Source organism: Balaenoptera physalus (assembly GCF_965194825.1).
Source record: "Balaenoptera physalus genome assembly, chromosome: 1".
Taxonomy (NCBI): domain Eukaryota; kingdom Metazoa; phylum Chordata; class Mammalia; order Artiodactyla; family Balaenopteridae; genus Balaenoptera; species Balaenoptera physalus.
The window spans coordinates 167,816,968-167,841,374 of NC_138882.1; the positions used below are offsets into that span (position 1 = coordinate 167,816,968).

General features: G+C 38.5%; 1 protein-coding gene across 9 annotated transcripts in view; it reads left to right on the plus strand.

Moving 5' to 3' along the window:
- KIAA0319L (KIAA0319 like) overlaps positions 1-24,407 on the plus strand; it is a 123,275-nt gene that overhangs the window by 51,907 nt on the left and 46,961 nt on the right. For all 9 annotated transcript variants that reach the window (XR_014251386.1, XR_014251387.1, XM_082415491.1 and 6 more), the window contains exon 3: positions 1,552-2,066. Coding sequence is in view for 7 of the 9 variants with exons in the window: in XM_082415491.1 (XP_082271617.1) it covers positions 1,552-2,066 (515 nt within the window). In the remaining 2 variants the exon portion in view is untranslated. The remainder of the gene's footprint in view (positions 1-1,551; positions 2,067-24,407) is intronic.

Sequence of the window (24,407 nt, forward strand, 5' to 3'; positions counted from 1 at the left end):
TTAGTAATTGTTTCCTGGGAGTCACGATGGCTTTGGCAGATTATCCAGTTGTTGCTTTAGTCAGTCATAGCCCTTTTTCAGTTATGTATACATGCAGACATGACTATCCATCTGTTCAGTGGTTTGATTCTACTACATATTTTCTATATGTAATTCTACAATAAAATTTTATGTTATAACCCCAGGGCGAGGGCTAGGGTGAAGAAAGAGGTATCTAGGGTATGAAATTTCAGGAAACACTCTCAAGATGGGGGTAAGCTGGGACTTCCCTGGTGGTCCAGTGGCTAAGACTCTGCACTCCCAATGCAGGGGGCCCGGGTTCGATCCCTGGTCAGGGAACTAGATCCCACATGCAGCAACTAAGAGTTCGCATGCCGCAACTAAGACCCGATGCAACTAAATAAATAAATAAATAAATATTTTTTTAAAAAAGGTGGGGGTAGGCCAGCCCTGCACTTACATGACTCTAAGAGTGAGCACTTCATGACTCTAAGAGTGAGTACTCTTAAGAGTGTGCCCGAGGCATCTCCCTTGCCTCATCCTGGTCTGGCCTTGTATAACCCTGACCATAGTTGGTTACAGACACCTATATAACTGAGACCTTAAAATGAACTCTGTATAAAAACTTTAATTCAGAGCATGCTTTGACTTTATTTCGTCTAAGAAAACACAAATGAGGTGATATTTCAGGAAAATCAATACCATGCCTGAAAACATTCAATGGCTCAAAAGTTTATCTGTAAGCGACGTTAGCCGGAATTTTGGACCATGTTATCTAGGTTAACCACAGTAGGTCACTGTTGTACTTCTATTCCTTTATTTCTTTTTCTTTTTTTTTAAATTAATTTTTATTGGAGTATGGTTGCTTTACAATGTTGTGTTAGCCTCCAATATTTCTTATTATGACACGGCTTATCATTAAGAAGTTCATTCTAGCAGAATACCTCTCATGATTAAAATTTTTGGTAAGCTTGACTGACTACTGCTCTGGTTGATGCTGTGATATGCAAAACCACCTGACTTTGGCAAACCATTGATTAGAGAATGGATGAACCTGAATCCTGCAATAGGTCAAGAGTACTCAATTTGTGTTGCTACCAGTTCAGTGGGCAGAGTACTCCATCTTCTTCAGCTGGCTGCTCTTCTGGCCCCATAATCTTCATACTGTCCCTGAGAAATGCTTTGGAGGTGAATGTGAGGTCAAGTGGTGGGACTCTGCCCCCATCCTTCAGTACGCTTACATCAGAAGAGCTCTTTTGTTTTGTTTTTTCTGTTTCATGAACTGGAGTTCTGTTTAAAAGGTCTACATGCAAGGGACTCATTGAGGAGGGGAGCCAGTGATGAATGTGGAGCAGTACTTCTACAAGCTAAAATATCCTGAGCCAAAAAACTCTCTCTTTTGTGTCTTTTATTCCACTTACTAGACAGCTTTCCCACCCTCTTAAAAACCAGTCTTCAAAATAGCCTCAAATGTTGGTATTCAGGACTCTTTACAGAGCTGTAGTCTCTGTTTTTATTTCATTTTTAAATGTTTTCATTCTTTGTTTTTAGATGCCAAGGAGAGCAGGTGCCAGCAGGCGAAGACACAATTTGGAGTTGGCCTGAGATCTGGGGGAGAAAATCCCCTCCGGCTTCTTGAAGGAACCCCCTCTCTCCAGACATGTTGGGCTGCCTGCTGCCAGGACTCTGCCTGCCATGCCTTTTGGTGGTTAGAAGGGATGTGCGTTCAGGCAGACTGCAGCAGGCCCCAGAGCTGCCAGACTTTTAGGACAGACTCTTCCAATTCTATGTTGGTGTTTTTAAAAAAATTCCAAATTGCAGATGACTTGGACTTTCTACCTGAAGATGATGTACCACATATTCTGGGGTTAGGTTGGAGCAAGGTATCTTGGAGGAGGCAGAGCCCACCCAGAACTACACTCAGACCTACTTTATCTTCCAGTGACCAACAGAGCTTCATCAGGAAGCTTCGGAAGAGAGAGAGTCCCAGTGAAGAAGTAGCTACAGTGACACAGCCTTCTAAAATGAATGAACGAGGTGATCTGAATACCACTAGCTCTGCAGAGGTAAGCATATTATGAATAAGGAGCAAAGAAACTGTTAATCTGCTTTTACATTTGGCATACACGAGCTATGAAGCTGGTGCTCGTGGGCAGTGCTCATAGGCTGAGGAGTGTATGTATAAAGCTGCTTGGTGTCATCTTGGTAGGTGGTGCTGCCCAGATGTTCAAGGTAATTTGACCTTAGAGATGTTCTTTCCGTGCAAGTCTGACCATTGTTTTGGTAAAAGCAGAAAGCTGCTCATTATCTAGTCTAAGCTGGTTCTTGGCTACAGGTAAGTGCAGTTGTGTGGGTGTTAGTCTCCACCAACAATTCTGCAGTGTTTTCTGCCAGATTGCAAAACACTTGATTGATGTGGTTGCAGTCAAGTTCTCCTCCTCCCCCATCTCCCTCCTGTAAACACATTCCTTATGAGGTAGTTTCTATTCCACTCTGAAGTAACCATGCCTGGTATTGCAGATTAAGACCTGACCTGCCGGGCTGGGGAACTGGATGTGGCCATTAGCCAAGAGGTCTCGGGTGAATTCTTACCAAGCTTTGTATGCCAAGGGAGATACCACCGGTAGAGTTTATTCTGCTTATTATGTTTCTTCATTGTTCATCTTCCTGGGCGAATGATTAAAAGGAATGACTCACTCTGTGCTCATTCTCCCTTGATTGCTGTGACTTATTTTTGTATTTTTTTGTCCTAGTTGTCTCTATCAAGTAGAAGCCATAGTAGGGAGGCTACTACATGCTAGGCACTGTGTGTGCTAATCATTATATTATGTCATTTTGTTTAATTTTCATAGCAGTATTTCCAAGTGTGTATTATTAGCCTCGTTTTACTAGTGAGGGAACTGAGGCCCAAAGAGGTTAAACAATTTGATCATACAGCTAATGAATAACAAAGTTAGAATTGGAACCCAGATTTAATGTTAAGAAAAAATCTTTCAGTGCAATATTAGAGATACAGTGTTAGTTTCAACATGCCCATAAACATTTATGGACATTTATTATAAATGTCAGGTACTTTTCTAAGCGCTAGAGATATAAAGGTAAACAAGACATGATCTGTGCCCTCAGGGAGTTTACAGTCTAGTGGAGACTCAGGCATGAAGATGGGTATTTATGGTAGTATATAATTATTGCATTAGTTGATTTAAGAACAGTAGGAACACAAAAGAAGAAGTGATCCTCCTGAGCAGGCAGGTGATGTGTATGTACAGGGAAGACTTCACTGAGATGCTTAACTTATTTCTTGAAGCATGTGTAGGATTTCACTAGGGGTTTAAAGGTAATAAAAAACATTCTGGAGGGAGATCCAGTGTATGCAAAGGCTTGGTTACACATTTACTATCTGCAAGGTCCTGTACTAAAAGCAAGGCACTAGGAATATTATAGCAAATAAGATCATGATTCCTGTGCTAATGGAGCTTACACTCTGACAAGGAAAATAGACATGACATTTATGATAATTAAATAATTATAAGCTTGATGCACATTATGAGAGGGTAAGTGGAGTGCTATAAGAGCATCTAATGGAGACCTAATCGAGACTGAGGGGTAAAGTTAGGCCACCCTAAGTAAGGAAAGCTTAAGCTGAGACTTAAAGTAGAAGTAGGAGTTCGGAAAAGAAACAGGCAAAGAGTAATTCAGGCAGAAGGAATAACAATTTCAAAGTTTGTTAGGTGCCCTAGAACACTGGAAGATCAGGAAGTTGGGAGAGACTGGTCTTGCTTGGCAGACAGAGCAGGAGAGCTAGTGGAGAAAGAACAGGCTTCAGAGGTGTGCAGAACCTTGAGACCTTCTTAAAGTATTAGTTTATCTTAAGCAGGGAATGAAATGATCAGATATGTTACTGTGTGGTGAGTAGACTGGAGAAGTGCAAGAATGTACATGGAGCAATCAAGTAGGAGGCTCTTCAGGCAAGGGAACCATCTCACTAAAGAAGGCAGTTGAAGATACGGGAAAGGGGATAAATGATAAATACTCCCTCAGAGCTGAGGTTCTCAAACTTTAACAAGTGTCAGAATCACTTGGAGGCCTCGTTAAAAACAGATTGCTGGGCCCGAGCTCCAAAGTTTCTGATTCAGTAGGTTTAGAGTGGGGCCTGAGAATTTGCATTTGTAACAAGTTCCTAGAGTGCTGATGCTGCTAGTCTGGGAACCACACTTTGAGAACCATGCCTTATAAGGCAGGTGGGTTAGAATCCAGAGCACAGGGCTTCCCTGGTGGCACAGTGGTTGAGAATCCGCCTGCCAATGCAGGGGACACGGGTTCGAGCCCTGGTCCAGGAAGATCCCACGTGCCGCGGAGCAGCTAAGCCCGAGTGCCACAATTACTGAGCCTGTGCTCTAGAGCCCGTGAGCCACAACTACTGAAGCCGGCGTGCCTAGAGCCTGTGCTCCGCAACAAGAGAAACCACCACAAGGAGAAGCTGCTGCACCACAACGAAGAGTAGCTCCCTCTCACCACAACTAGAGAAAAAGCCCACGCGCAACAGGAATAAAGACGCAGACGTAGAGAATGAACTTGAGGACATGGGGAGGGGGAAGGGTAAGGTGAGATGAAGTGAGAGAGTGGCATGGACATATATACGCTACCAAATGTAAAATAGATAGTGGGAAGCAGCCACATAGCACAGGGAGATCAGCGTGGTGCTTTGTGACCACCTAGAGGGGTGGGATAGGGAGGGTGGGAGGGAGACACAAGAGGGAGGAGATATGGGGATACATGTATATGTATAGCTGATTCACTTTGTTATAAAGCAGAAACTAACACAACATTATAAAGCAATTATACTCCAATAAAGATGTTAAAAAAAAAAACCCAAATGGAAGGACCTTCTACAAAACTAGTAGTCTTAAAATATGTCAAGATCATGAAAAAGAAAGACAGAACTGTCATAGACTGGAGGGAACAAAGGAGATACAACTAAATGCAGTGTTGGATGCTGGATGGCTCATGGACAAGAAAAAAGACAGTGGAAAACAGGCAATATTCAAATAAGGTGATTAGTTAACAGTACTATATGAATGTTAATTTTCTGGCTTCAATATATATGTAAGATGTTAACCTTAGGAGAAACAAGGTGAAGAGTATTTAGGAACTCTGTACTATGTTTGCAACTTTGCAAAATAAAAAGTTTTAAAAAAGGCAGTGCCTGACACACGCACACACACAAAAAGCCTGCGTGCAGCAATGAAGACCCAATGCAGCCAAAAATAAATAAATAAATTTATTTAAAAAAAAAGAATCCAGAGCACAGAGCACAAGATTAGCCTTAAGCAGGAGGAGAGTCATCTCCTTCATTGTGATAGGAAGGAAGAAATGGGTGGATATAGATGCGGCTAAGGTGGACTTTTAGGTTTGATAGGAGGAAATTGTGATAGTTCTAATCTCATTCTTGTTTTTTCTGAAGTGGGATAGATCATTTATTGAAAGTAGAAGCAGAGGTAGGTGGAGTGGGGTTAGGTGGGTAGTAGGCAGGAAAATGAGCGGTCTGGAGAGAGTGGTAAAGGCCTGAAATGGCCATTGTGAGGGGCAGGAGATAGTAAACTAGGTAAGGAAATAGAAAGATTGCTGGGTGGCATTGAAGGTGGAGACCATGAATTTATAATTATAGTTGTATGATTCTCCTCAGTAGCTCTCAGCAAACCTGTCAAGAAAAGGCTGATAGTTTGATTCATCCCAGATTAGAACTTTGCCAATTTTGTATAGAAGGAAATTGGGGCGTTGAGACTGAGGTTGTTGTCAAGAGAGTGGATGAAAGAGAGATATAAGAAGAAAGGAAAAGAGACAAAAATAGGAGGGGCTGAAAGACATTCAGTAGAGGAGTTTGGCATTCAGAGGTTTCGATGATGGGAAGCAGATATAGAGGGACAGGTAAATGTGCTGGAAAGACAGAAGGTAGTCGTCAGAGAGTGAGATATTTGAATTTAATATTCTGGATGTGGAGAAGATCTGGTGATTAGAGGATGTAGGGTGAAGCTATGGAAGAGAGTTGCTGGGGTAGAGCAGAGAAGAAATTTATTGGTGACAGGAGCTCATAGAACATGTTGAATGAGTTATCCATGTAGACATTGAGATAGACTTTAATAAGGATGATGATAATGATGACAGCAGTAGTAGCGAATGTTTACTGAGTACTTACTACTATTAGTAAGTACTATGTACTTAGTACTATGTCAGGTACTATTCCGAACCCTTTACATGAATCAACCCTTTTAATCTGTGCAACAAATCCTGTGAATTACTATTACCATCTTTATTTTATAAATGAGGAAACTCAGGAAAAGAAAGGTTAAGGAACATGGCAACATAGCTATATGTGGTAGTACCAAGACTTGAACCCAGCAGTCTGATTCTGTCCGGAGTCTGTCTTCTTAATCTGCTTACTCTTGAGGCAAGACTTGCAGTGAAGAGGAATTTTGAGATCCAGATGTCAAAGCCATCAGTCAAGTAGAAGGAGTAATGAGTAAGTTGAGAGATGACAGCTATGATGAGAGTTGAAGTATTGTGCAGCAAGATAGCAAAGGAGAAGAGGTTTTTACAAAGAAGATAGAAGAGTAATGATTTGCAAAGGCATTGAGAAGGGGAGCAGATAAAATAGCAACCTACCTTTAATCCTAAAATGTGGGAGAATAAGTAGCCATCATATTGCAGAGATAGATGGGAAACAGTATCCTCAGGGGAGGGCAGGCTTACACTTAAGAATAGGAGGTCAGGGACTTCCCCGGTGGTCCAGTGGTTAAGACTCCAAGCTTCCAATGCATGGGGCTTGGGTTCGATCCCTGCTCGGGGAACTGAGATCCCACGTGCCATGTGGTACGGCCAAAAAAAAAAAGTAGGAGGTCAGGGATCACTTTATGGGCATGTGACCTGTGCAGTCCCCACACTTAGAAAGGCCTTGTTCTTGATTTAATGCTCTACTCTCATTAGCTTGAAATTCTTAATTTTTGAACATGGAAGCCCACATTTTCATTTTGCACCAGATCCTGAAAATTTATGTAGCCTCTCCTGCAGGAGGTATAGGGAACAAAACATGAAATGATTGAGCGTACAAGGTGACTTTCTGATCATTTGAATTGAATATTTGGAAGAAAAGGAGGTTGGGTTTTAAAGGAGAGGAAGTATAGATCATTGTAGGGATAACAGTGTGGTGTGGTAAATGGTTCACAACTGGGTTTTCCCCCAGAAAACAAAGTCAAGCCCTGAGTTGTAGACTTTGCCAGTTTTCATGGTGTAAATACTACCACCGTGACCAATTTCAAGCTACCAACATGAAGTCACTGAGCACAGAGTTGGCAGAGATGAACACAGTCGGCATATGACCTGGCTCTAGCACACCACAGGATAATTATGATCAATAAAATTGGACCAGTAAAATTAGAACTATTGTAGATTTAGGCCTGACGGTCTTCTGGAAGATGATAAAAACTCAAACTTAGGCCTTACGAAATTCAGGTATATGCTGGAGGGAGGATCCTGAAGTTGTGTTGGCTGGGGAGTTCTTTTTCTTGTTGTTCACCAGTCATAGGCAGTGGCAATAAATTGCTGCTAGTGAACAGGATCTCAGGCTTTATGATCTAACATGGAGAGTGGGTGGACATGGGGGGAGGAATATTGAACTTGAACTTTGAAGCCCTAGGAGTGGGAGTGGTCTTTGTGCAGTGTCGCACATAGGCATTTGGCATCACACGTTGGGAACTGCAAGCATTGCTGAAAAATGGGGCAAAGTGAAGTCTTCAGATCCAGACAAGTTACATTTGACCTTATATGCCATGCTTAGGAGCTTGATTCTCATGCTGAAGGCCATGGATAGCTCTGGAAGGGTGGTAGGAACTCCTTGTACATTCAGAATAGTTAATTGCTAGGCATTTCTTTTAGGAGAGGACTTGGAGTTCAAACTTCTGCTCAATACATTAGGGAGAGTAAAAGAAATGTATGCACTGCAGATCTCCTTCTAATTAGGGATGACTGACTAGCAGCAATAGTTTGTACTAAAATTTTAGTTTGTACTGTTTTCACTAAGGTAAGTCAAGCAAGTCTGCATCCAAAGGAGGAAGAAATTGTATCATGAATTACTCTTGTCTTGCCTGAAATACCTGCAGAGTTGCAAACGCATGGGGTTGTCAGTAGCATTTTTCATTCTTTTGAAAACATATATATTGCATTCAAGAGTAGGTATTGTGGACCTTCAGCAATTCCAGAAGTGGAAAGGAATGTCATCAATTTATTCCCCTTTCTCAGCTTAGAGAAGGAGAAGCTTGTACTGCTTGGTTTAAGTACTTCATCCTTTCTGTATCATGAACCTCTGAATTGTTGGCAGGAGGAGCATGAAGGCTTGTTAATTGGGTACTGGCATATTTACAGTATGAGGAGTTGAGCCACTGGCAATTAATTGCTGCCAATCCTGCTTTGTGAAAGGAGGAGTGTTCTCTTTGAGCCCAGGGAATGAAGGTCCAATTAGGAATCCCCACACGTAAGGTTTGACTTTAGAAAGACTGAGGTGCTCCCTTCTCTACTGGCACCATTTCCCCGTTTCTAGTCAATATTACAGCATTTCAACCCCTGCAAGCCGGTGGCTTTCTGTAGAACAGATGACTGAGAAGGATAAGTGGGCCAAGCTCTTGGACACCTCTCTGCTGCCTTTTATCCCCAAGGAAAACTCTTGTGCTGACTTTACAGAAGGTTGGAACTTACTTACCTCTTACCCCAAGGTAGAGGCGTGGGGTGTGGGCAGCAACAGAGAAGAGCCTTGCATAACCAAGGACAGAAACCCAAGCAGTTCTCTTTCCCTTCATTTATATTTTTGTTTTGTTTTGGTTTGTTTTTTAAGGTTTTTTGCTTGGTTGCTTTCTTTTGGTTTTTGTTTTAAAATCTTCCCTTTAATCCTTTAGGCTTGTGAAATTTTTGCCAAGGGTTCATTTATTCTTCTGGCTATTATTACTTCCTGACAAATTTGGAATCTCTCAGGACCTAGTTTTCTCCAGATTCTCATTCTCAGTTATCTGAGCAGCAGACACCAAAGATTTTTCAGCCCCAGACCCCCTTCCAGCCCTCTGGCCTGGACAAGTTTTGTGGGTTTCTCACCCGTCACTGACCTAGGCCCTTCCTGTACTGTGTGCATATATTCACTAAGTGCTCCCTCAACACCCCCCAACCCCCGCCTTTGTAATCTTACATGAGTGGCTTGTTGCATCAAGAGAAAAACTGGGCAGCCTGTTTCCTTGTTGTGTGTGGGTATGCAAAAATCCCTGCTATTGTACTTTTCCTTTTTCAAAAGTATTAGTGCCTGAACCATAATACTTTTTCCTTATTTTTTTCTCACTATACCTGCACACTTTCTCCTCTAATCTTCTACATCTTCTGGTTCTTTTATCTGATTATATGGGTTTTTTTTTTAATTGAAGTACAGTTGATTTATCATGTTAGTTTCAGGTGTACAGCAAAGTGAGTTGGTTATGTATAAATGTATATATCTATACATATATATATATATATATATAAATATATGTATCTACATTCTTTTTAAAATTCTTTTCCATTATAGTTTATTATAAGATGTTGTATATATGTCAATCCCAATCTCCCAGTTTATCCCCCTCCCCATCCCCTGGTAACCATAAGTTTGTTTTCTATATCCGTGACTCTACTTCTGTATTGTAAATAAGTTCATTTGTACCCTTTTTTTTAGATTCCATTCCACATAAAAGTGACATCATATGATACTTGTCTTTCTGTGTCTGACTTATTTCACTCAGTATGACAATCTCTAGGTCCATCCATGTTTGCTGCAAATGGCATTATTTTGTTCTTTTTTTATGGCTGAGTAATATTCCATTGTATATATGTACCACATCTTCTTTATCCATTCATCTATCGATGGACATTTAGATTGCTTCCATGTTCTGGCTATTGTAAATAGTGCTGCAGTGAACACTGGGGTGCATGTATCTTCTTGAATTATGGTTTTCTCCAGATATCTGCCCAGGAGTGGGATTGCTGGATCATATGGTAGTTCTATTTTTAGTTTTTTAAGGAACCTCCATACTGCTCTCTGTAGTGGCTGCACCAATTTACATCCCCCCCCAACAGTGTAGGAGGGTTCCCTTTTCTTCACACCCTCTCCAGCATTTATTATTTTAGAGTTTTGATGATGGCCATTCTGACTGGTGTGAGGTGATACCTCATTGTAGTTTTGATTTGCATTTCTCTAATAATTAGCTATGTGGAGCATCTTTTCATGTGCCTGTTGGCCATCTGTTTGTCTTCTTTGGAGAAGTGTCTGTTTAGGTCTTCTGCCCATTTTTTGATTGGGTTGTTTGTTTTTTTTTTATATTGAGCTGTATGAGCTGTTTGTATATTTTGGAGATTAATCCCTTGTTGTTTGCTTCGTTTGCAAATATTTTCTCCCATTCTGTGGGTTGTCTTTTCGCTTTGTTTATGGTTTCCTTTGCTATGCAAAAGCCTTTAAGTTTCATTAGGTCCCATTTGTTTATTTTTATTTTTATTTTCATTACTCTAGGAGGTGGATCAAAAAAGATCTTGCTGCAATTTATGTCAGAGAGTGTTCTTCCTATGTTTTCCTCTAAGAGTTTTATAGTATCTGGTCTTCACATGATGTGATTTTAAATGGGATTTTTTAAACTTCTCTTTCTGATAATTTCATTGTTAGTGTAAAGAAATGCAACAGATTTCTGTATATTAATCTTGTATCCTGCTACCTTGCTGAATTCATTTATCAGTTCTAATAGTTTTTGTGTGGAGTCTTCAGGGTTTTCTATATGGAGTATTATGTCACCTGCATATAATAACAATTTTACCTCTTCCCTACCAATTTGGATACGTGTTATTTCTTTTTCTTGTCTGATTGCTGTGGCTAGGACTTCCAATATATTTGAATAGAGTGATGAGAGTGGGCATCCTTGTCTTGTTCCAGAATTTAGTGGGAAGGCTTTCAGCTTTTTACTGTTTAGTATTATGTTGGCTGTGGGTTTGTCATAAGTGGCTTTTATTATGTTGAGATATGTTCCCTTTATATCCACTTTGGTAGGAGTTTTTATCATGAATGGATGTTGAATTTTATCAAATGCTTTTTCTGCATCTATTGAGATGATCATGTGGTTTTTGTCTTTTGTTGATGTGACTATCTGTTTTTTTTACTGTGTGAAATGAATTTGAAAATGTGTTTGTTGACTACTTTGTAAGTTAAGTTATGAAGTGAAGAGGGTTTTGTTGTGGATCCATTAACAGCTCCTTGCTAATTGGCAGAACTTGAGCCACAGGAAAAACAGTCTCAAAACCAGCCATATCTTAGTTAACACTCCTGTCTTCCCTCCCCCTTTCTCCTTTCATGGGTGGTCTTAGTTTCTCAAGGAGATTCTGAGAAGACATAACTTTGTAACTAACTATTACAAAGATAAACCCTGCCATATTCTGAGAATATGGGTTGGGATGTTATTGAGAATTGGGTTGGGATGTATCATTCAGCTCCACTGGCTTTGCTACTGCAGAAAGATACTGTCTTTCCTCTAGTAGGATTTTTGTTAGTGACAATAATAGTTTTGTTTTGTTTTTGGCTGCATTGAGTCTTCATTGCTACATACAGGCTTTCTCTAGTTGCAGCGAGTGGGAGCTACTCTTCGTTGCAGTGCACGGGTTTCTCATTGCGGTGGCTTCTCCTGTTGCAGAGCACGGACTCTAGGTGTGTGGGCTTCAGTAGTTGCAGCACGTGGGCTCAGTAGTTGTGGCGCACGGGCTCTAGGGCGTGAGGGCTTCAGTAGTTGTGGCTCACGGGCTCTAGAGCGCAGGCTCAGTAGTTGTGGTGCATGGGCTTAGTTGCTCCACGGCATGTGGGATCTTCCTGGACCAGAGATCAAACCCGTGTTCCCTGCATTGGCAGGTGGATTCTTAACCACTGCGCCACCAGGGAAGTCCCTTGTTTTATTTTAATACAATTGTGTCTCAAATAAAAATATGTTGAAAGCTGAATTTTTGTGAGTCATTTTTTAATATTAAGTAGGCACTAGTGTAGCATGTGTCTTACCAAGGAGGGCTCCTACCTGGTCTGTGGTGATACTACCTGGATAAGCATGAACATCCTGTGTGTGCCCTGCAGGCTCCTACTCAAAACAGAATAGCTCATGATGGAGGATATTTTTTGTCATTTTGAATTATGGTATTAATCACTGGGGCTGGCTTGCTGTATTTGGAGAGGGTAGCCCCAGAGTGGAGGCAGGGAAGAAGGAGAGAGGAGGAAGAGGGAGAAGGAGGGAGAGAGAAATGAAGAGATGGAGAAAAAGAATGTGAATAGAAACCTTTCATCATTCTTTTTTTTTTTTTTAATTTTATTTATTTATTTTTATTTATGGCTGTGTTGGGTCTTCGTTTCTGTGCGAGGGCTTTCTCTAGCTGTGGCAAGCGGGGGCCACTCTTCATCGCGGTGCATGGGCCTCTCACTATCGTGGCCTCTCTTGTTGTGGAACACAGGCTCCAGACGCGCAGGCTCAGTAATTGTGGCTCACAGGCCCAGTTGCTCCACGGCATGTGGGATCTTCCCAGACCAGGGCTCGAACCCGTGTCCCCTGCATTGGCAGGCAGATTCTCAACCACTGCGCCACCAGGGAAGCCGCATCATTCTAAATAAAGCTTCCTTGAAGAAAAAACAGGTGTATCCATCTGGGGCATGATTTATGACTTATGGTTTGTTCACAATTGGATTAGTTTTTATGATTTCTGTCAAGTGCCAGAAAAAATTGTCCCAAGGAAATTCCACCCAAGTCTCCCTGACCCTATACCATTTCTGAAAATTTTCAGTATTACTTCATAGTTTCTAAAGTAAAATAATTTGCTCCATATCTCCTTTTCCTATTTCTTTAAAAATAGCTAAATAATAATAATAATAAACAAACTTTCTTTAAAAATAAAAATCTGCCTGCCTTACTTAAAAATATTCCTATGCTTCTGCTTCTGGGAATTTATTCTAAAGCAGTAATTCCTTAATAAAGAAGGAGCTTCACTCACAATGGTGAGCTGGTATTTATTTAATTAAAAAGTGGAAGCAGTCTATCTAATAAGGGGAAAGTGACATAGTGCAGCCATTAACAATACATTTTTGGCTGCATGAATGGCTCTTTTGTTACTCCTTTCTACTTTCCACTCCAGCTACACTGAATGGAATGTTTGCTTTTCTGTGGATACCATACTTTTTGAAAGCAGCTTTATTGAAGTATAATTGACATATCATAAACTTTACATGTTTTTTTTTTAATGGTTTATTTGTTTATTTATTGGCCACGCTGTGCAGCTTGCGGGATCTTAGTTCCCTGACCAGGGATCAAACCTGTGCCTCCTGCAGTGGAAGCGCAGAGTCCTAACCACTGGACCACTAGGGAATTCCCTAAACTGTATATGTTAAAGTGTACAATTTGATGATTTTTGACATATGTATATACCCATAAAACCATCACCACAAAAAAGATAACATATCATTATCCCCCAGATTTTCTCCTGTCCTTTTGTAATGTCTTTCCCACTCCCTCCCTTATTCCTAGGCAACCACTGATCTGCTTTAGGTTATTATAGATTTTCTAGGGTTTTTAAATAAACAGAATCATATTTACATTATGTACTCTTTTTTTTATAAATTTATTTTATTTTTTTATTTTTGGCTGCTTTGGGTCTTCGTTGCTGTGTGCAGGCTTTCTCTAGTTGCAGCAAGCGTGGGCTACTCTTCGTTGCGGTGCACGGGCTTCTCATTGCGGTGGCTTCTCTTGTTGCAGAGCATGGGCTCTAGGCGTGCGGGCTTCAGTAGTTGTGGCACGTGGGCTCAGTAGTTGTGGCACACAGGCTCAGTAGTTGTGGCTCGCAGGCTCTAGAGCGCAGGCTCAGTAGTTGTGGCGCACGGGCTTAGTTGCTCCGTGGCATGTGGGATCTTCCCAGACCAGGGCTCGAACCCGTGTCCCCTGCATTGGCAGGCAGATTCTTAACCACTGCGCCACCAGGGAAGTCCCCTATGTACTCTTCTTTTTAACAATTTTATTGAGGTATAATTTACGTACCATAAAACCCATTCCTTATAAGTGTACAATTCAGTGAATTTAGTAAATGTATAGAGTTGTATATCATAACCACAACCAGTTAGTTAACATTTCCATAACCCCCAAAACTTCCCTGGTGCTCATTTGCCCAAAAGTTCCCTTGTGCCATTCCTACTCCCACCCCTAACCCCAGGTATCCCCTAATCTGCTGTCTCTGTAAATTTTGCCTTTTCTGGACTTTTCATGTGAATGGAACCATGCAACATGTAGTCTTCTGTGTCTGGCTTCTTTCACTTAGCATAATGTCTTGATGTTCATCCTTGTTGTAGTATGTGTCAGTAGTTGGTTCTTTTAATTACTGAATAGTGTTCCATTGTATGGACATGTCATAGTTTGTTTATCTGTTCACCTGTTGATGGACATTTGGGTTGTTTCCAGATTTTTTAAGCTGCTGTGAACATTTGTGTGGTCTTTGTATGGACATATGTTTAAATTTCTCTTGGTCAGATACCTGGGAGTGGAATAGCTGGGTCATATTATAGGTCTATATTTAATATTTTAAGAAATTGCCAAACTGTTTCCCAAACAGTTGTACCATTTTACATTCCCATTAGTAATGTATGAAAGTTCCAGTTGCTCTGCATTCTCACCATCACTTGGTATGGTGAGTCTTTCTCATTTTAGATATTGCAATAGGTGTGTAATAGTATCTCTTTTTTTTTTTTTTTAAGCTTTGCTTTTTAGTACTTTTAATGCTTCTTTCATTATTCCCTTGTGGTATCTCTATAGTGCCATTTTATTTTATTTTATTTTATTTATTTATTTTTTAACATCTTTATTGGATTATAATTGCTTTACACTTTTGTGTTAGTTCCTGCTGTATAACAAAGTGAATCAGCTATATGTATACCTATATCCCCATATTCTCATTATGGTTTTGATTTGCATTTCCCTAAATACTAATGATGTTGAACATCTTTTCATATGCTTATTTGCCATCCATATGTTTTTGGTAAAGTGTTCATATTTTCCCCCATTAAAAATAATTGGGCTGTTTTCATATATATATATATACACACATATATATTTTGCATGTAAGTCATTTATCAGATAAGGGATTTACAAATATTCTCTCTCAGTCTGTGACTTGCTTTTCATTCTGTAAGCAGTGTCTTTTTTTTTAAATTGATTTTTAAATTGAAATATAGTTGATTTACAATGTTGTGCCAATCTCTGCTATACAGCGAAGTGACTCAGTTTTACATATCTATCTATCTATATATGTACAGATATAGATAGATAGATAGATACATTCTTTTTTTAATATTCTTTTCCATTATGGTTTATCCCAGGAGACTGGATATAGCTCCCTGTGCTATACAGTAGAACCTTGTTTATCCATTCTAAATACATTCTAAATGTAATAGTTTGCATCTGCCAACCTCAAACCCCCAGTTCATCCCTCTCCCTCCGTGCCTTCCCCTTGGCAACCACAAGTCTGATCTCTATGTCTGTGAGTCTGTTTCTGTTTTATAGATAGGTTCATTTTTGCCATATTTTAGGTTCCACATATAAGTGATATCATTTGGTGTTTGTCTTCCTCTTTCTGACTTGCTTCACTTGAGTATGATAATCTCTAGTTGTATCCATGTTGCTACAAAGGGCATGATTTTGTTCTTTTTATGGCTGAGTAGTATTCCATTGTATACATCTTCTTTATGCATTCATCTGTCAATGGACATTTTGTAAGCAGTGTCTTTTGAGGAGCAGATATTAATTTTGATGATGTCCAGTGTATCAATTTTTTTTTATGGATCATGCTTTTGATATTGTATCTAAGAAAGAGGTCTCCTAAGTTTTCTAAAGGTTTTATGGTTTTAGGTTTTAAATTTAGGTCTAGAATTTTTTTTGTGCATGGAGAGAGCTGTGGATGTGAGGGTTTTGTTTTGTTTTTTGGCATATGAGTATCAAATTGTGCTAGCACTGTATTTTTACCATCCATTTTCAAGCAAGTGAATTGCTTGTCACTTTTATTGAAAATCAGTTAACCATATGTTTATGAATCTATTTATGGACACTATTTGGTTCCACTGATTTATTTGTCTGTATTGACATCAATACCACACTGTCTTGTTAACTATAGCTTTGTAATAAGTCTTTAAATCAGATAATGTAAATCTTACAGTTTTGTTCTTTGTTATCAAAATTGTTTTGGCTCTTCTAAGTCCTTTATATTTCCATATACATTTTAGAATCATCTTGTCAATTTCTTGTTAAAAAGCTTTCTGGGATTTTGATTGGGGTTGTGTTAAGGCTGTAGATCAATCTGGGGAGAATTCATAGCCTTATAATAATAGTGAGTCTGTCTACTGATCCATGAACACAGTATATCTTTCCATTTGTTTAAGTCATCTTTAACTTCTCTCAGCAGTGTGTTTCAGGGTACAGATTTTATGCATCTTTTGTCAGAATTATCCCTAAGTATTTCATTTTTGATACTATTATAATTGATATTTTTAAAAATTCAGTTTCTGTTTGTTGCTAGTGTATAGCAATACAATTACTTATTGTATCTTAGGAAGATGTAACTATGGAAGGACACAGAGAGGTGTAACATTGCTTGCTTGGAAGATGGAGGAAGGGGACCATTAGCCAAGAAGAGTACGTGGCCTGTAGAAACTGGAAAAGGCTAAGAAATGGATCTCTCCCTCCTTCTGATCAGACTGGCTAGGTTTTCTCAAAGACAATCTTTGGTTTCATTTCTTTTTCTCTATTGCTTTTCTATTTTCTATTTTATTGATTTCTGTCTAATTTTTATTGTTTCATTTCTGCTGTTTAGTTTGGATTTCATTTGCTCTTTTCTAGTTTCTTAAGGTGTAATCTGAGGTTGTTGATTTGAGACTTCCTTCTTTTCTAACATGGGTATTTTAGTGCTATAAATTTCCCTCTAAGTATAGTTTTAACCACATCCTACAGATTTTGATATTGTGTTTATAGTTTATTCAGATCAAAATACTTTTAAATTTCCCCTTTGACTACTACTTTGACTTTTGGATTATTTAGAAGTATATTATGTAGTTTCCAAATGTTTTGGGGGATTTTCCAGATGTTGTTGTATTATTGATTGATAATTTAATGCCATTGTAGCCAGTGAACATTGTATGACTTGAATCTTTTTAAATTTATTGAGACCTGTTTCAATGCTGAGAATATGGTCTATCTTGGTAAATGTTCCAAGTGCACGTGAAAAGAATATGTATCCTATTATTGTTGGGCAAGTGTTATATAAATGTCAATTAGATCAAATTGGTTAGTGTTCTTCAGATCTTCTATATGCTTATTTTCTATTAATTTCTATCAGTTATTTAGAGAGGTGATGAAATATCACACTATATTTGTAGATATATGTTTCTCCTTAGTGTTAGATTAGCTTTTGCTTCATGTACTTTGAAGTTCTATTATTTGATGTATAAATGTTTAGGATTGTTGTGTCTTCTTGATGAACTAACCCCTTTATCATGATAAAATTTATCCTCTTTATCTCTGGTAGTATTATTTGCTCTGAAATCTATTTTGTCTGATATTAATATAGCCAGTCAGGCTTTCTTTGGTTAGTATTAGCAAGATATATCTTTTCCCATTCTTTTACCTTTAACCTATTTGTGTCTTTATATTTAAGGTGGCTTTCTTATAGGCTTCGTAGAGCTGGGTGTTGCTCTTTATCCAATCTGACAATCTCTGTCAATTACTTGGAGTGTTTAGACCATTTAATGTGATTATTGATGTGATGGGATTCAAATCTACCTACTTAGTATTAGTTTTCTGTTTGTCCCATGTGTTCTTTGTTCATTTATCCCTATTTTTATGCTTTTCTTTGAATTAATTATTTTTCATTCCATTTTACCTCTTTTTATTGACTTATTAGTTGTGATAGTTAAAAAAATGACACCTCGGGCTTCCCTGGTGGCTCAGTGGTTAAGAATCTGCCTGCCAATGCAGGGGACACGGGTTCAAGCCCTGGTTCGGGAAGGTCGCACATGCCATGGAGCAACTAAGCTCGTACACCACAACTACTGAGCCTGTGCTCTAGAGCCCATGAGCCACAGCTGCTGAGCACACGCGCCACAACTACTGAAGCCCGTGTGCCTAGAGCCCATGCTCTGCAACAAGAGAAGCTACCGCAATGAGAAGCCCACGCACCAAAACGAAGAGTAGCCCCTGCTCGCCACAACTAGAGAAAGCCCGTGTGCAGCAACACGAAGACCCAACGTAGCCAAATAAATAAACTAATTAATTAATTAATTAACAAAACAAAAAAATGACCCCCCGCCCCTCACCCCCAAGGATGTCACTTTCCTAATCCCAGGAACCTGTGAATATGTCACGTTACATGGCAAAGAGGTATTAGGGTTGCAGATAGAATTAAGGTTTTCAAACAGCTGACTCTAAAATAGGGAGATTATCATATTTTCTGAGTAGGCCCATTTTAGTCACAAGGGTCCTTCTTCTAAAAGTAGAAGAGGAAGATGTATGGAGGACACAGAGAAATGTAACATTACTTGCTTTGAAGATGGAGGAAAGGGACCTTGAGCCAAAGAGAGTGCCTGGCCTCTGGAAACTGCAAAAGACTAGGAAATGGATTCTGTCCTAAAGCCTCCAAAAAGGAGCACATCCCTGCCAACCACTTGGTATAGCCCAGTGAGATCTGTATTTCTTGGGTTTCTCGCTTATAGAACTCTAAGATGATAAATTTGTGTGGTTTAAGCTGCTAACGTGTGTGGTAATTTTTTACAGCAACAACAAAGAAATTAATACATAGTTATAATTCTTTATGTCGTGTTACCGTGTTAGCGGTTGCTGTGAAGTTTGTAGCATACATCTTTAGCTTATCAAGCACTAACTTCAACTGATATTTTACTAGCTCATGTATAGTGTAAAGACCCTACAACAGTATGCTTCCGTTCTCTCTTCCTGGCCTTTGTGCTATTGTCATCATACGTTTTACTTCTATATATGTTATAGCCTCCACAGTATATTGTTACTTTTTTTGCTTTAAACAGTCAATTATCTTTTATGATCAATTATCTTTTAAAGAGATTTGAAAATAAGAAAAATATACACCGAGTTAGTTACTATTACCAGTGCTCTTTATTACTATGTATAGATTCAGGTTTCCGTCTGGTATCATTTTTCTACATCTTGAAGGGCTTCCTTTATCATTTCAAGTAGTGTAGGTTTGTGGCGATAAATTCTTTCAACTTTTGTATGTCTGAAAATTCAGTATTTCACTTTAGTCTTTGAAAAATATTTTCACTATTTAAGTAAATCTAAGTTGGCAGGGATTTTGGTTTTTTGTGGGTTTTTTGTTGTTTTCTGTTTTTGTTTTTGTTTTTTTTTGCTTTCAGTACTTTAAAGATATTATATGATAGCAATCTCTTCTTGCTTGTGTTTACTGAGAAATCTGCTGTAATTTTTACATTTGTTCCTCTATGTATAATGTGTCTTTTTTCTCTTGCTCCTGTTAAGATTTTCTCTTTATCACTGTTTTAAGAAATTTGATTATATTACTACTTGTAGTTTTCTTTATGTTTCTTATACTTGGAACTTGTTGAACTTCTCAAATTTGGGTTCAAATTATAGTTATTATCATGTGGAAATTATTTCTTCAAATATTTTTCTGTGCTTCCTTTTTTAAAAAAAATTTTTTTTAATTAATTAAATTAATTTTTGGCTGCGTTGGGTCTTTGTTGCTGCGCATCGGCTTCATCTAGTTGCAGCGAGTGGGGGCTACTCTTTGTTGCAATGTGCGGGCTTCTCAACGTGGTGGCTTCTCTTCTTGTGGAGCACAGGCTCTAGGTGCGTGGACTTCAGTAGTTGTGGCTCATGGGCTCTAGAGCACAGGCTCAGTAGTTGTGGTGCATGGGCTTAGTTGCTCCACAGCATGTGAGATCTTCCTGGACCAGGGATTGAACCTGTGTCCCCAGCACTGGCAGGCGGATTCTTAACCACTGCGCCACCAGGGAAGTCCTGTGCTTCCTTCCTTTGAGAACTCAATTAGAAACATTTTGGCCCCTTGAATTTGTTCTACAATTTGCTGATGTTCTGTTCATTTCTTTTCAGTCTTTTTTTTTCTCTGTGTGTTTTGTTTTGAATAGTTTCTGTTGATATGTCTTTGAGTTTTCTTCTGCATTGTCTACTTTGCCATTAAATCTCTTACAGTGTATTTTTCACCTTAGACAGTGTAATATTCATCTCCAGAAGCTTTATTTGGGTCTTTTAAAAATATATCTTCTATGTCTCTACTTAATATATGCAGTCTTTCCTAAAGCTTTTTGAACATATGGAATCCAATCATAATAATGATTTTAATATCCTTGTAGAAACGTGGGATTCACCTTAGATTTTTTTCCTGAAGCCCAAGATACATTTCAGCTTCATAAATATTAGATTCTTAATATTTTAAAATCCATCCCACAGGGGGAATTTCCAGTAATGGTGGAGAGTAAAGCAGTCTCCTGAACCTTCCCACAGATAATAATTATAAAATATGTAAAAAATATATTTAAATAAAGTGGAAAGTATCCAAAAGCAGAAAGAAGCTAGAGGAGAGTTTACTCTTGAAAAACACTAACTGGAAATGATAAGAATTGTGAGTTTGCAGCTTTTTAAAATTTTTGCCTGAGGGCATTCATCAACCCCCATAGCAGAGGAAAGTGGCAGTGGAAAACCTCAGTTTTACTTTCTTATGGTGGCAAAGAACAGAGTTCAGGGTAGAAAAATTACCTGGAAACATAAGGGGAGGAGCTCTTGAAAGTTAAAAAAAACCCAACAACACAGAAGAAGGTGAAACCCATAACCTGACCATAAACCCCACTAAAATCCCCTGGCTGAACGTCTAAACTACACCTACATGGAGAAATTCCAGAGGGCCTGGTGAAAAAGCATACAGAGATCAGAGAGGCAGAGTCCTGTCTTTGAAAGACAGAACCTAAACCAGGTGAGCTCTGTGAGTTTGCTGCTTTTTTAACTGAATTCATTACCCAACCATGTGTAACTCAGGTGGCAGAAATCTGATGTTTTATTTGCTTGAGGTATCAGAGGACAGACTCTAAGACTGAAAAATTAGGGAGTAATCTCAGTCAGAACAGGCCCTGAATGTGAGTATAATCTATGGCCAAATTCATGGCCAATTACCAGATTCACAAGAAAACCTACAGGGGACCAGGCTGAAAAAGTAGCTGCAAGAATTACAAAGAGATATCAGTTGCTGCACATTGCAGGGGAAGCAAACTCTACAGATTAAATCCAGATAAGTTACTTGCCTGCTAGGAAAAATACAGTGGCATTGGTGTAAAGGTAGATTAAACCACTGAAACAGAATAGACTCCAGAGAAAGACGCACACAAATATGGCCAGTTGATGTGTCCAGGCAATTCAGTGGGAAAGGATAATCTTTTCAATAAATGGTGCTGGAACAATTGGATAGTGATATGGAAAAACATGAACCTTGACCCTTACCTCATACAATACAGAAAAACTAGCTCAAAATGGATTGTAGGCCTAAATTTAAGAGCTAAAACTATAAAACTTGTAGAAGAAAACAGGAAAACATTTTTGTGATCTTGTCAATAAATACATAAATAAATAAATAAGTCACTAACATTGTGAACCATAAAAGTAAGAACTGATAAATTGGAACTCATCAAAATTACAAGCTTTTGCTGTTTAAAAGACACCATTAAGAAAAATGAAAAGGCAAGCAACAGACTGGGAAAATGTATTTCCAAATTAAATACCTAACAAAGGACTTGTTTCTAGAATATACAAAGAGCTCTTGTAACTCAGTTAGAAAACTAATAATGAAACAAAGGATTTCAACAGATAGTCTACCAAAGAAGTTATACAGGTGTCCAGAAAGTACATGAAAAGGTGCTCAACATCATTCACCATTAGAAAAATGCAAATTAAAATGGCTAAAATTAAAAGACTTACAACAAATTCTGGCAAGGTTGTAGAACCTGGAATGCTCACACTGGTGGTGGGACTATATAATGGCACAACTCTGGAAAATTGTTTGGCAGTTTTTTAAAAACTTAAAGGTACATCTTCCATATGACCAAGCATTCTACTTGTAGATATTTAACCAAGAGAAATGAAAGGATATGCTTATACAAAGACTTGTAGAGGAATATCTATAGCAGCTCAATTTGTCATAGCCAAAAGCTGGAATCACCTCAAATGTCCATCATTACTGAACGAATAAATATATTTGTATATTCAAATATATTTGTATATTTTATTTGTATAAATATATTTGTATATTCACTTGTAGCATTCAGTAGAATGTTACTCAGCAACTGTAAGGAAAGAACTGTTGGTACACACAGCAACAGATTAATAGCAAAATAATTTTGCTGAGTGAAAGAAGCCAGACCAACAAAAAAAGTATGTACTGTGTGATTCCACTTATATAAAATTCTAGAAAATGCAAACTAATCTATAGTGACAAGAAACAGAGCAGTGGTTGTTTGGAGGTGGGAGTGGAGACGAGAAGTGACTACAAAGGAGCGTGAGGAACCTTTGGGAGTGATGGATATGTTCATTGTTTTGATTGTGGTGATGGTTTCATAAGTGTACACATATGTCAAATTTTATCAAATTGTATACTTTAAATATGTTCAGTTTACTATATGTCAATTATATCTTAATAAAGTTGTAAAAAAAATGGACAAAGATTTGAATAAACTTCAGAGAAAATATATGTCTGGCCAATAAACATATGAGAAAATTTTCAACCTCATTAGTCATCAGGAAAGTACAAGTTAAATCTCAGTGAGATACCATGAGAATGACAAAAAAAAGGAAAAAGAAAAAAGACCAAGAATACTAAGTATTGGTGAACTTGTGGCACAACTGGAACTCTCATACATTGCTTGTGGAAATACAAAATGGTACAGCTTCTTTGGACAATAGTTAACCGATTCTTATAAAGTTAAACATATATGTAATTAGCAATAAATATTTCTAAGAATTTACCCAAGATAAATTAAAATACGTTTATAGAAACATTTGTATTCTAACATTTATAGCAGCTTTATTTGTAAGAGCTGAGAACTGAAAACAACTTAAACCTCCATCAGTAGATGAATGGATAAAGAAATTTTGGTATATCTCTATAATGGTATACTACTCGGTAATAACAAGGAGTGAACTATTGATATACTGATATGAATCTTAAAAATGTTATGTTGAGTGAAAGCAGCCAGAAACAAAAATAGTTTGTATATGATTCCTTTTATATGAAGTACAAAAAAAGCCCAAACTAACTAATGGTGACAGAAAACAAATCAGTGGTTGTCTGAGCCTGGGGCTGGAGGCAGGAATATACTGCAAAGGGGCATGAACCAACTGTTTTTTTAATATAGTTGACATATAGTATTACGTTAGTTTCGGGTGTATTACATAGTGATTTGACATTTGCATACTTTATGAAACGATATGTCTAGTGACAGACTGTCCTCATACAAAGTTATTACAGTAGTATTGATCATATTCCTTATGCTTTATATTACATCCCTGTGGCTTATTTATTTTATAACTGGAGGTTTGTACCTCTTGATCCCTTTCACCCTTTTCACCCCCACCCCTCAACCCACTTCCCTCTGGCAACCATATGTTTGTTCTCTGTATCTGTGAGTCTGTTTATCTGTTTGTTTTTTAGATTCCACATATAAATGAGGTCATATGATACTAACCTTTCTCTGTCTGACTTATTTCACTTAGTATAATACCCTCTAGATGTATCCATGTTATCACAAATGGCAAGATGTCATTTTTTATGGCCGAGTAATATTTCGTTGTATATATAATACCACTTCTTCATTCATTCATTCATCTATCAGTGGACACTTAGGTTGCTTTCATAACTTGGCTGTTGTAAGGAATGCTGCAGTGAACATTGGTGTGCATATGTCTTTTCAAATTAGTGGGGTTTTTTTTTAACATCTTTATTGGAATATAATTGCTTTACAATGTTGTCTTAGTTGCTGCTGTATAACAAAGTGAATCAGCTATATGTATACATATATCCCCATATCTCCTCCCTCTTGCGTCTCCCTCCCACCCTCCCCATCCCACCCCTCTAGGTGGACACAAAGCACGGAGCTGATCTCCCTGTGCTATGCGGCTGCTTCCCACTAGCTATCTATTTTACATTTGGTAGTGTATATATGTCCATGCCACTCTCTCACTTTGTCCCAGCTTACCCTTCCCCCTCCCCGTGTCCTGAAGTCCATTCTCTACGTCTGCATCTTTATTCCT